Source organism: Felis catus, chromosome C1, assembly GCF_018350175.1.
Source record: "Felis catus isolate Fca126 chromosome C1, F.catus_Fca126_mat1.0, whole genome shotgun sequence".
In the NCBI taxonomy this organism is placed as follows: domain Eukaryota; kingdom Metazoa; phylum Chordata; class Mammalia; order Carnivora; family Felidae; genus Felis; species Felis catus.
Window position 1 is genome coordinate 188,820,752 of NC_058375.1, and position 13,317 is coordinate 188,834,068.

The window sequence follows — 13,317 nt, forward strand, 5'->3', positions numbered from 1 at the left end:
ATGGCAAATCTAAGATAACGTTTTAAGTTTTGAAACAATGACAGTTTTTCTTTGTAAACAGCAAGACATATACAGAAAGAGGAACATAAAATCAGTCTGAAAATGACAGGAGAGGTTTTTAAAGGAATCTTAAGAACAAAATAAATTTAAGTTGGGAGAAGGAGGAGCGTCTGGGTGGCTCAGTCGGTTAAGGGTCTGCCTTTGGTTCAGGTCCTGATCTCACGGCTTGTGAGTTTGAGCCCCATGTTGCGCTCTGTGCTGACAGCTCAGAGTCTGGAGCCTGCTTCTGTTCCTGTGTCTCCCTCTCTCTCTGCCCCTCCCCTGCTCGCTCTTGCTCTCTCTCTCTCTCTCTCTCTCAAAATTGAATAAACATTAAAATAATTTAAAAAATAATAAAGTTGGGAGGAGATAAGATACAAAAAAGTAGATGTGACAACAAACTAAAACAAATAAAATTGGTAAAAGAAAACAAAAACAACTTTTGAGAGCCAACAACAAGAAGAAATTTAAACACTGTAGCATAGAAAGAGAATTCTACGTATATAAGATGACAACAGGAAGAGGAACAAAGAGTAGGGGATGAGTGGTGGCATTCATGAGTGTGTGTGCAATATACATGCCAGGAATTATGCTGGAAGCTGTCCATGTATTATCTCTAATAAATGTAATAACAATTTTGCTACTAATGGTAGGAACTACATTAGAGGTAGATGGTAAAGCAGAGGTTCAGACTCCGCTTACTTTGACTTTGATAGGGAAATGAAACATACTGCAAATAAATACTGGAATTAGGAAAAATCTATAGCTCATGGGAGATCTATATGAGGGAGCTATAGCAGTAACTTATACCTTATAAATTAATCTGATTCTGAAGTTAAGTGGAAACTTGGAATGTATATATTTTCTTATTTATTATTTCTGTTTGTTGCTTACAGAGGCATTTAAAATATCTTGTTTCATAAAATATATAGATTTTTTTCATATCTCCATATGCAATTTGATTTAATTGAATAGATTTGATTAATCTATTGCTTCAGTTTTGATTCTGTTTGTAGCATTTTACTGATTTAGAAAGATTTTGTCAAGTGTAACTAAAATAGGTGTAGGGAAAGAATTCTTCCCTAAAAAGGACTTACTCAATTCAAGCATTTATGTAGAAGTATATTTATTAAGTTTCTACTTTGTGCCCAGTGTAAGTTTAGTAGGACTCATTACCTGCCCAAAGATAAAAACAAGTTAATTAGATTTAGTTATGCCCTGGGGCTCCTACTGGCCAAATCTAAGACAATGGATACATGAAAATAATTAATTGTTGTAAAGAATTATAAACTGACTCAATTGGTAGAGCCTGTGATTGTTGATCCCTGGGTTGTGAATTTGAGCTCCACATTGGGTGTAGTTGAGTTTACTACTAAAAAAAAAAAAAAAAAGAATTGGGGCACCTGGGTGGCTCACTTGGTAAGCGACTGACTCTTGATTTTAGCTCAGGTCATTATCTTATGGTTGGGAGATGGTGCCCTGTATTGCTTTCCCTGCTGAGTGTGGAACCTGTGTATGGTTCTCTCTCTCCCTCTACCCCTCTCCCTGCCCCCCCCCCACCCCTTCCAATTAAAAAAAAAAAAAAAAAAAGAATTATAAACCATTCAGAAAAAAAGGAATTAATGAGTCCATACCAGTAATAGATGATAAGTAGATGATAAGTAGGGTGGATGGAAGGATGGATGGAAGGATGGATGGATGGATGGATGGATAGATAGATAGATAGATAAAGGGAGAAGGGAGGACACTTGTTTATAGTAGAAGGCCAAGTGCCAATTAGCAAATGTATAAGGGGTGTTGGGGAAAAAAATCAGCATTTTACACAAATTATAAGGGAAGATATGGATCAGGATGCTAAATCTAGGGAAGTTTTGGTAAGCAGCATGATTTTTCCATGGTTTTAAAATGCTTCGCCAAAGATTACTTCTTCATTGCAAAAGAAAAATTAGTAATTATTTTGTACAGTACTGGATAGTACATTGACTGGATTATCAAAATTAACATCAGTGAGAAGCACATGGATATCTGGGCCTCCAACTGTGGTGCTCCAAGGACACGTTATTGCTTTTATAGTATTCCAACCAAGAGTGCATAATCTGAATCTAATTGAATGGAAACATTAAGGAAACCCCAAATGAAGAACATTTTAATGAATAAAAGGAGGGTGTGTGGGACAGCATTCTTTAAAAATATCATAAATGTTTCAGGTTGAAGGAGGGAAAAAAGCCATGACAGCTAAATGTAATATCTGGATAGGAAGCTATACTAAGAGGGGGAGAAAATGCTATTGAGGATATTCTTTGGTCATTTGACAAAACTGAATTATGAATGGTAGGTAAATGTATTATGTTACATGTATAGAAATTTATAATTATACTGTGTTATTGTGTAAGATACTATCCCTTTTCTTAGCAAGTATTCACTTAAGTATTCAGAAATGCCAGAATGTACATAATTTCCTTTTAAATGCTCTGAAAAATGTTATATGTGTGAATATATGTATATATAAATACATGTGCACTGTATATATGGGGAGAGAGTAAGCAAATGATAAAGCATTTGGGATAAAATTTTAACAGTGAACCTGAGTAAGATATATTTGAAGTTCTTTGTACTATTTTTATTCTTACAACTTTTGCGAGAGCTTGAATTTATTTCCAGATTAAAAGTTTAAAGATTAAGAAAGATAGTTATGTCCTAGGCATGATGGCAGCACAAAAAAGAAGCACAAAATAATTGATCAAAGGACATGAACTTAAAAAACTAAGATGCAAACTCGTTTTGCAGTCCTTAGAAGATTGGTATGTATTAGCATGTCCTAAGTGCTAGATGCTTGACCCAAATATCAGATAATGATGAAACAAGTAGGCTGTGTTCTAAAAATGGTACAAGACTAAGTTCATTTTTAGTTCTTCTGTCTTATCCTATTGAAAACATGTAGTGCAGACTACTCATGCTTTAATGTTTTTGTTAGGTATAACGGTTTTCATCCCTTTTATTCATGTTAACATATTAAATTTTGCTACAACAATAATGGGAACTGTATGTTCGTAGTTACATTTAATACAGCGCCTTTAGAATGAGTCATGAATCACAAATTGTGGGAGTATATTTTTATTGTGTTACTAAAGTGACAGCTTTTATTGTTTGTAGCATAGTAGTTGGATAGGATATTTGGATAGGATATATCCAGTCTATTAGTTCATACCATAACTTATAATAAATAGGCAAAATGTAAATAATCTCATGGAAAAACCTAACTGAAAGGTAAATCATCCTTTTAAAATTAATTTTTCTATCACATTACTGAGTTTTTTCTAAAGGCGTGGCTAAATTTTTAATTTGAAACTCTAGTAATATTTGTGTTGTCTTAAAGGTATACAAAAAAATCTCAATATAGTATTATTTAAATAGAGAGATCCAATAGTGTTTGAATTTAAAATAAATAAAGGGGTGCCTGGGTGGCTTAGTTGGTTAAGCATCTGACTTCGGCTCAGGTCATGATCTCACAGTTCATGAGTTTGAGCCCCATGTTGGGTTCTGTGCTGACAGATCAGAGCCTGGAGCCTGCTTCAGATTCTGTGTTATCCTTCTGTTTCTGCCCCTACCCCGTTCACGCTGTCTCTGTCTCAAAAATAAACATTAAAAAAAAGATTAAAATAAATACAAAATGTGATAATTCTTCTGCCTTCTCCACAATGAAAATAGGCACAGATTTGGAAAGCAGTGCAGTACCAGATGGCATCTGATAGGATTTCTAGTAAATCTGGATCTTAGAACTCTTTACTCTGCCATTACTGAGTCCAGCTGTGCCTGTCTTACTGGCTTTTTCTGTGGTCAGTTGACTTTTCTTCCTAGCTTTGAATATAAGGAAAGTAATTCTAATATCTCAATTATGGTTGTTAAGAAGAAGTCATCTTAATCCATTGCTTTATCAGTAGATCATATTTAGATGTATGGAATTTTCTCTGTGGCTGTTTTTCAAAAACTTTTCATTTTTGTTGTCTTTCTCTAACAATCAATGTTAAGAGTTTTTTCAGGGTATTAAAAAAATAAGTTTTTTTATTTTTGTTTTTTTAATTTTCAGCAGTTTACCAGGTGGATGTATCATTGTAACAATAGCCTTTATACTCCCAAACCCACACTGCATTGTCCATCTAAGAGACTCATTCTGTGTTGAAATGTTCTTGGTAAAAGCACATGCTATTTGTGTTGGCCCACCGAAGTCTGTAGAAAATTTTCAGCCATCAAGACTACTGGAATTATCACTAAAATAAAAATTAATCCCAGCCAATACTAGATCTACATACTTAAAATGGAAGAAGACCATGGCATGGATTCTTTGTGTCCAGATGAAATTTCAGGAAGTGGCAAAGCGTGGCCTGATTTCTGATGAATTTAGCTTGTACTGTGGTAATAAGCTCCACAGCCTTAGATGTCAGATTAACAGTACTGCTGAACAAGTTCTTTTATAGATTGGAGATTTTATTTCAGTTTATTTATTTTGAGAGGGAGAGAGAGAAGGGGAGGGGTAGAGAGAGAGGAAGACAGAGGATCCTAAGCAGGCTCCACACTGCCAGCACAGAGCCAGACATGGTGCTCAAACTCATGAACCATGAGATCATGACCTGAGCCCAAACCAAGAGTCAGACGCTCAAATGACTGAACTATCCAGGGGCCCCTACAGATTGGAAATTTTATTTAAAAAAATTTTTTTTTACTGTTTATTTTTGAGAGAGAGAGTCACAGAGTGTGAGTGGGGAGAGGAGCAGAGAGAGAGAGGAAGACACAGAATCCGAAGTAGGCCCCAAGCTCCAGCTATCAGCACAGAGCCTGACATGGGACTCAAACCCATGAACTGAGATCATGACCTGAGCTGAAGTCAGATGCTTAACCAACTAAGCCACCCAGACGCCCCTACAGATTGGAAAACTTAAATGCCTAGTTCCTTTTTCTATTTCCAGTTGTTTAGAGACTTAACCTGGCTGCTGTGTTTCACCATGAATCATTTAAAATTTTTTTTCTTAATTCAAAAGAAGAAATCCTTTCATTGGTGAGCATTTAAATTATTGGCTAGACTTCTTTTCAAGATTATGCCAGTCCTAGAGATGTATTTTTCAGTACCTAAATAAGAAGTAATATACTAAATTTATATTGTTTCTGTAATTATGCCATCTCTACTTGCTCATGTTATAATTTGTTATTAACTTCTTTTTAATAATAGACGAATCCTTAGTACTGTGGAAAAGAGCAGACAGAAATACAAACCAGCTTCTCTCACAGTGGAGTTTGTCCCTTTCTTTTATCGTAAGTATTAGTCCTAATTTCTCTTTGATTTTGATGTTACTCTGATCATTATTTATGCTTAAATTCTTTTTCTGATTGTGCTTGATTCAGCTTTGTGTATTTGTAAGATAAAGATTGTAAGGACCTATCACTGGAGTACTTGATTCGTATTTTGCTGTGATTAGTGTTCTTCCTCTTACTTAATTTACTGTTCTGAAAGTGTTTTTATTTAGAGAAGAGCTTAATATTTTAATGACTGTAGTATAGAACTTCAGAATTTTTACAGAAATAGAGGGGCGTGGACGCCCAGCCAGTGCATGACCACTGCCCAGGAGCCTGAAACCAGGGCCTCCTGCCCAGGTGATAAATACCTGGCTGGGCTGTGAGCTGGTGTTGGCCTTGGGGATGAGGCCTTCCTTTTGCGATTGGGGCTTTTCAGAGCATGAGTGCAGGCTGGGCCCAGGCTGCGTTTCGGGGAGGGGACCAACAGGTTTGCTCACCCCACAGGTGGATGGAGTAAGGGCAAAAAGAGCTTTGCATTTTCCTTCTCTTCCACCTTTGATACAGAATTGGATGCTGTGGTTGCATTTTATTATCATGGATTAAGAGTTCAGCTATTAAAGAAAAATTTTATGAACAAGCACTCCCAGGAATTTGAAGACATGGGAGAGAATAAATTCACCTGCACACCTATTTGGTTTTTGTTTTTTTTTTTTTTTTAGTGTTTATTTATTTTTGAGAGAGAGAGCAAGTGCACGTGAGTATGAGCGGGGGAGTGGCAGAGAGATGGGAGACACAGAATCCAAAGCAGACTCCAGGCTCTGAGCTGTCAGCACAGAGCCCGATGCTGGGCTCAAACTCCCCAGCCATGAGATCATAACCTAAAGTTAAGTCGATGCCTGACCGACTGAGCCACCCAGGCACCCCATCCTACCCACCTATTTGTAGTGAATACAGTTCTTTGGTAGAAAAGTCAGATTCATGGATTTAACATGGGGACTTACTTGCACAGCAACTTTACAGTACCATAAAGATGAAGTGGCTGGTGACATATTCAATATGCTGTTCATGTTTATGGATTTTCTGGCTTTTAAAGAAATGTTTCTGGGCTATGGAACAGAAGGAGAAGGCTGGGTACTGGGTTTAAGCAGTGGTTTAGTGGTGAGTTTGTTGTGCAAATCATCTTCTTTGCCAGCTTCCCAGAGCAATCTGAGGCCCAAGGGCCCACCTCTGGGCAATGAAATCTTTCTAGATTGCCAGCTCACTAGACTAGAGGAGGCTAATGCTAGTATGATGTTTCCAAGATGAAAACATCTTGGAAAGACTGACTCTGTTCTGCAGCTGTTCATTAATGTTAAGTATTGGTGGGTCAGAAAGAAAATTACCTGACCCTCCTGGGACCTTTTTCTCCTGAAACACTCTCTTGTATTCGGTGATCCTGTTACTTTTTCTGGGGTAGACACCTCTCTCAGAGGCTTTTGAGTCAGGCTCCTGTAGAGCAATCCCAAGGCCAGCATTCTACCTGGGGGACCCCTTCCCCAGCATACATGTAGGTGTGTCAGCATTTGAAAAACCGACCGTCACCAACTCTCTTTGGCCAACAGTTTTTGCATTTCCCACTAGGCATTTTGTACACTAAGCTTTTTATATTCATCAACGTTTCAATCCTGTAGCCTTAATGGGGTTTTTGACTAGGAGTATTTATCCAGGGTGTTACTCAAAGCCAGCTGCCCATCTTGACATTTCTGAAGCTCCTACTATCACAATTAGTCTTGACTATAGGAATCAACTAAGAGAGGTGTCCTTTACCCAAAAGCTACATGTGAAAATCAATTTCTCATCTTAATATTTGCTTCACAATCTTCTGCTAGTCCTGATATAGTCTCTCTGTTTCTTGAATTGTCTTTTAAGCATTTTTGAAAAAACGTTTTTAAGAAGATGAACATTCAGGCTAACCTAGTGGATGTAATGTTGGAACTGCCATGATTACCCACTTAAATTTCAAATTATAATATGCTGTGTGCTTTTTAGTTGTTAGTACTATGAAAGCCAAAATCCTTTCTGTCTTGGTGTTTCTATTTTATTTTATTTTTTTTTATTATTATTTTTAATGTTTATTTATTTTTGAGGGAGAGGGACACAGTGTGAGTGGGGAAAGGGCAGAGAGAGAGGGAGACACAGAATTCAAACCAGGCTCCAGGCTCTGAGCCGTCAGCACAGTGCCCGATGTGGGGCTTGAACCCATGAACCATGAGATCATGACCTGATCTGAAGTTGGACGCCCAACCGACTGAGCCACCCAGGTGCCCTGCCTGGTGTTTCTATTTTAGTGAACACCAATGAATGTGTACTTACGCTGAAAGTAGGCTAAAAGGTATCTTTTTCTTATAGCAAGTTAAGGTTTGCTAAAACCCTTTCTGTATACATCAGTTCATTAGGTTTTCTGTTGAGGTAAGGAGTTCCTTCTTCCTATCAAAATCTACTAAGATGGTTTCCATGGGTGTAAGCAGTTCAGCATCAGTAGGATATAGAGAACAGCTTTACTGGTCATTTGTTTGCTTTTATTCAGTACAGTGGTTGAACATTACTGACCAGAAAACATGATGTTACATCTCTAGAAAGAAGAAAAAACATAGTAGTTGAATTCCCAATGTGTTAACTTTCTCTTTCTAGCTATATATGGTTACATTTATTTATTATTTGTTACTTTTTAAATGTATTAAAAAGTAAAAATAAAATTCTGAACTGACTTTTCATTTGGCTGTTCTGGAAGGATGAGCTACAGGTTATGTGTTTTTTCTGTACTGATGTGGCATTTATTGAATACTTTTGTACCATGAGTTAAAAGAAACTTAAGAGAATTGGGTACTCTATGTGTGTCCTATGTGGACTTTAGTTTTCTTTCTTAAAAAATGATTGTGCCATAGTTCAAGAATATAGAAAATACTGCAAAATATATAAAAGGAACACCTTGTGCTTCCCACTCATTTGTCAGATCTTAATATTTTGCCATATTTGTTTTGGTTCTCTATTCTTTTTTTCCTAAGAATTAAAACAAGGCAGAAATAGTCCTTTGTTTGAGTGCTTGGTGAAGATGATTGCAGTGCCCACTCTGTTTGACCATCAGTAGCTGATTTCTGGATTCTCTTTTTTTTGTTCACATACCTGCCCTTACTATATTATCATACTGTATTGATTATTGTAACTTTATGCCAAGTCTTGAAGTAATTCCTCAGCCTTGTTATTTTTCAGAATTTTCTTGGGTATTCTGAATCCCTTACATTTTTATATACATTTTAGAAGCCAATTTAATTTTTAAAAAATGGCTGATTTTTAATATTTTTACAAAAAGCCTTGCTGGGATATTGTTTGGAATTGTATTCAATCTATGGAAGCATTTTAGGAGAATTAACATCTTAAGAATACTGAGACTTCCAATTCATGAATCTGATAGATCTCATTATTTTTTTGTTACTTGTTTCTTCAATATTTTATAGTTTATAGCATGTAGATTGTGCATATATTTTGATAATTTATCCCAAAGAAGTTATCACAAGTACTTATAAATATAAAGGTCTTTAAAATAAACTAGACTTTTTAAAAAGTGAGTTTTATTTTCATTGCCTGTCTTTGATAAAGACATGTCTGTCCCTTTCTACCAATGGTAGTAGTCCTTGACTTTCCTTCATAATATTTCTTGCCTGCTTTGTCAGATGCTAATAAAACCACTCCATCATTCTTATGATTAAAGTTTACATGGTATATATCTTTTTATATCCTTTACATGTGTTTTCTGTGTGTCTCCTGTGGCTGAGTAGAAGTCTGTCATCTTGGAGCTCAGTGTCAAATCTGATAGTCATTCAACTTGAAACCTCTTGGTAGGTTTTTGCTGGTCTTGTGGGATTTCACTTTGACTCACAGTGAGCCCTGTATTTCTGGAGTACTTTCCCTGTATAGCTTCTTCCACTCCAGTACTACTTCACAAATTCTAGTTGCCTAGGCCTCCCCAAACTTTATCTCCTAAGTCAGCAAATAGCTATATTCTTTTAGGGTTCCCCTTTTCTTGGTAGTTGTCAGAACATGTCTACAACAGGAAGCTGAGATAATCCTTGGGCTCACTTTGCGTCTATTGAGAGAAGGAAAATTTCTAGGATGTATAAATTTCTACTTATTTTGTCTAATTTTCTAGTTATTTGTAGTAGGAAGCCACATATAATGACAGTTATTCCAACATAGCAGGAATCATTTAACTTTTTAAATGTAAATTGCTATCAATACATTTACCTCAAAGCTGTTTCTTATTGGTAATGTTTGTTATGTATAAAATTGGAAATAATTCTGTTGTTACAGTCTTGTCTGTGTGTGTAATGATACATCAAAAAGATATTCATTACTGGGTTATTTGAATATTAAAGAAGAAAATCATAAAAGTTTATCAGTAGAGAACTGCTTAAGTAAATTAAGGTACGCCATTGTAATGGTCATAAAAATGAATAAGGAAGATGTGTATGTTAAGATGTAATAACACCCAGTGTATATTATGTTAAAACAAAAAAAACCATGATGCAGTAGGATATCTATAGCCTTTTTTTTTTTGAGGTGTGGAGAGCAGGGTAAATTGAGGCATAGGTTTGAGGGAGACTTATATTTGCTTGTCAGTTCTTTTATACTATTTTAATTATTCTTCGTCATGTGCATGTATAACCTTTTAAAAACAATACACTACTTTATAAATTAAAAGGAAGATTGCTGTTGGTACCAGAACTTTAGAATGTTTGCCCTGGAGTAAACCCAGAAAATCCTTTTGTCCAACTCTTCCAATTTTATTATTGAATAATTACAGTCAATTATACTAATAAGATGCAGTAGTAGTAGTAAAAAAAAAAATCTAATTTTCTGTCAGATTTCAGTTAGCTTCTAACTTTGTCACTTAGCTCCATAACTTTAGGCAAGACATTCCATTTGCTTATTTATAAATGGGGGCAAAATACCTTCATATGGAGTATTAGAGAATTAAATGAGATAAATAAGTTATCTAAAATACTAGCTGATAAGTGGTTTCTTTTCCTTTACTATGAAAAAATGCATATCAACCTTGCCTTTTAACAAATTTTAGCCTTTTCATAGTTTTTAATATTTCAGTGTCAGACATTCCTTACAGATAAATCATACTGTGAAAGAGAAATCTTATTTGTTTATTTGTGTATTATATTCACAGAGTGTTTTCAGGAAAGCGAACATCTCAAGGAAAGTCTTAAGTGTTGCTTATTGCATCTCTTTGGAGCCATTGTAGCCGGTGGGCAGGTGAGGAAAGTGTTAAAAGTTAATATTTAAAACAGTAGTTAACAGTGCAAAAAGTTTTCCATGGATTATTTTAATGTATTCTTTTTCTTTTTATAATTTCATGAACCACACAAATATTTTTCTGAGTTTATGTCTTGTTTAAAACTACTCTTTCATTTGTTAAAACTTCTTCAAAAACCTAAGTAATAATTTTACTTAAAATATAACTATATAATAACTTATAATAAACTAACAATAAAATTACTGCATAAATAACCATATTTAACAATTTTTTATTTTAAGTTCTTAGTTGTATTGACTTTCAGCTACTAGTTCTTTCTTTAGAGCATAGAGTCAGCCCTGTTAGTCTACATGGTGAAATCAACTCAAAATTAAATATACATGAATTAATCACTATTCTGTCAACTTAATTACTAAATGCATATATACAAGGTTTATATGCACTTTTTCAACAAACTCAGCTAGTTTTTTTATTACTCACAAGAAGGAAATTCTAGTAATACTTGTTTCTTTATGTTTGAAGGTGTCTGTGGTAGACTTTGAGTGTAACTACTAGTTGAAAACAGGATTATAGTTCAGAAAGAACATCCTACATGTTTTCTTTAGGCACACAGTTTAGATCAGAAGTTTCTAACACTTTTTGTAACACATATGCCCTCTATAGTCCCTTGTCAGAATGTTTCAAATGCATAAAATAAAACACATAGGATCACAAAGGAAACTAGTTACGCTGAAATCAGTTACTAAAATACTAAGATAAATTTCTAACATAGTAATATGTGCTTAGAACACACTAAAAGAGATACAGCATCAAGTCTAGTAACAAATGCAATTTCAAAAAAGAGACAAACCTGGTATTTTGAGATATTATTGTAACTGTAATATATGAAAATTTATATGATTTCTATTGATAACAGAGTTACAGCTGTTGTTAATAATACTACTTTTTTCCTAGTGGGCTACCTTGCCTTTCCCTCTTCACTCTAGTAAAGGAATCTGTTTTTTTGTGAGAGTGATGGTGGCTAGAATCTTATTTTTCAGTTTGTGTGCTTTGTCACCTTCCTTTGTTAGCTCATATCCTTCTTTTGTATCAGTATCTCCCTATTTCCATCATTTCTCCACTACTAAGAATAAGAATTAATGAGTATACATGAATAAAATTGGAAATGACATTGTTTTTGACTATTGGAGAAGCTGATCGGATCCCATTACCATTTTGAACACACAGAGACTTGTTCTTGTTAGTGCCCAGGGGTAATCAAGCCCTGAGAGACCTCTAGTGATTAAAATTAACATAGAAATCAAGTAGATACTAGAAGGCCAATTTATTATTTTATGTACTGAAAATATTCAAAATCCTTTTAATCAGGTTATAGCTATAGTTACAGCTGTTTTGAGGTCAGAAGGTTATTTATTGAATATAGGGATAGGTACCAGGATATTTAGACGAATGAAATATCTAAAGATATAAGAATGGCCTTGTCATAAACAGCAGAAAAACTGAAGTCCCATGACTGGTCTTCCTTCTCAAAGCATCGTGCCTGGGCTTCCCATTGGCATATTTGTTCTATTTTGTGTTAAGAGGATGGGTTTTGGAGCCAGACTGACATAGGTTTGAATTCCATGTCCATCTCTCATTAGTTCTGTGACTTTGGATGAAAACTATTTACATGTGTTTTAGTTTCTTTATTTATAATATGGAAACAATAACACTATAAGGTAGTCATAAGGACCAAATGGTGCATAATATATGTAAGGCATTTGCTTGTAAGAACTAATTTGGTGGCTCTAGGATCTTCAGGGACTCAGGTTCCTTTGAATGTCAATTTGTTACTATTTCTTTTGCTACAAGATTAGCTTTTAGAGTTTTGGCTATCTGCGTTGTGTCTGTATTTTGGGCACAAAAATGGGAGGGTGGTGAGGGAGACAAATGGCAACTATCTTTAAAGGAGATACTGAAAAGCTGATACTCATCTTTTTTTTAAATCTCATTTTCCAAACTCCATGAGATAACTACAACAAAGGAAAATATGTCTAGATAAAAAATTGGGTAAAACTTGCTTCCTCAGCCTCCTTGGCAGCAGGGGAAGTTAGGAAATGTAATTTTTATTCCTGGTAGCCACATGTCCAGTGAAATATCAGGGGTTCTTTTGATAAGGAAGTGGAGGAAGTGGATGTTGGGTATTCTATAGGCAGTTTCTTTTAATTTTTTTTTGTTTAATGTTTATTTATTTTTGAGACAATGTGAGACACAGAGTGCAAGCAGGGGAGGAGCAGACAGAGGGAGATACAGAATCTGAAGCAAGCTCCAGGCTCTGAGCTGTCAGCCCAGAGCCTGACACGGGGCTTGAACTCATGAACCATGGGATCATGACCTGAGCCGAAGTCAGATGCTTAACTGACTGAGCCACTCAGGCGCCCCTATAGGCGGTTTCTTTCAAAGTAGCACTTGTTATTATTGATATTACTTATTTTGTTGGTAATTACCAGTTCTAATGGCTTAAGTGCTATTATTTTCAGATTATTTTTGCATAACTGTGTTTGATTCATTATCTATCAGTTTAACAGATTTGGGCAAAATATATGGTTTTTTTCCAAGTTTAATGAGTCACCCTGAATATCTACCAATAACTTAGAATTTCAGAAATGTTTGCAGAATCAGTCAAGCCAGTTGTCTTATTTATTTAT

The 13,317-nt window shown here is 35.3% G+C and overlaps 1 protein-coding gene across 6 annotated transcripts in view; it reads left to right on the plus strand.

Annotated features, from left to right (window-relative positions):
• Positions 1–13,317, plus strand: part of NBEAL1 (neurobeachin like 1) — a 180,000-nt gene that overhangs the window by 33,654 nt on the left and 133,029 nt on the right. For 5 of the 6 annotated variants that reach the window (XM_045034302.1, XM_019838502.3, XM_045034301.1 and 2 more), the window contains exons 6-7: positions 5,264–5,346; positions 10,544–10,629. In XM_045034302.1, coding sequence (XP_044890237.1) covers positions 5,264–5,346; positions 10,544–10,629 — 169 coding nt within the window. The remainder of the gene's footprint in view (positions 1–5,263; positions 5,347–10,543; positions 10,630–13,317) is intronic. The other variant, XM_019838503.2, reaches the window with a different exon arrangement.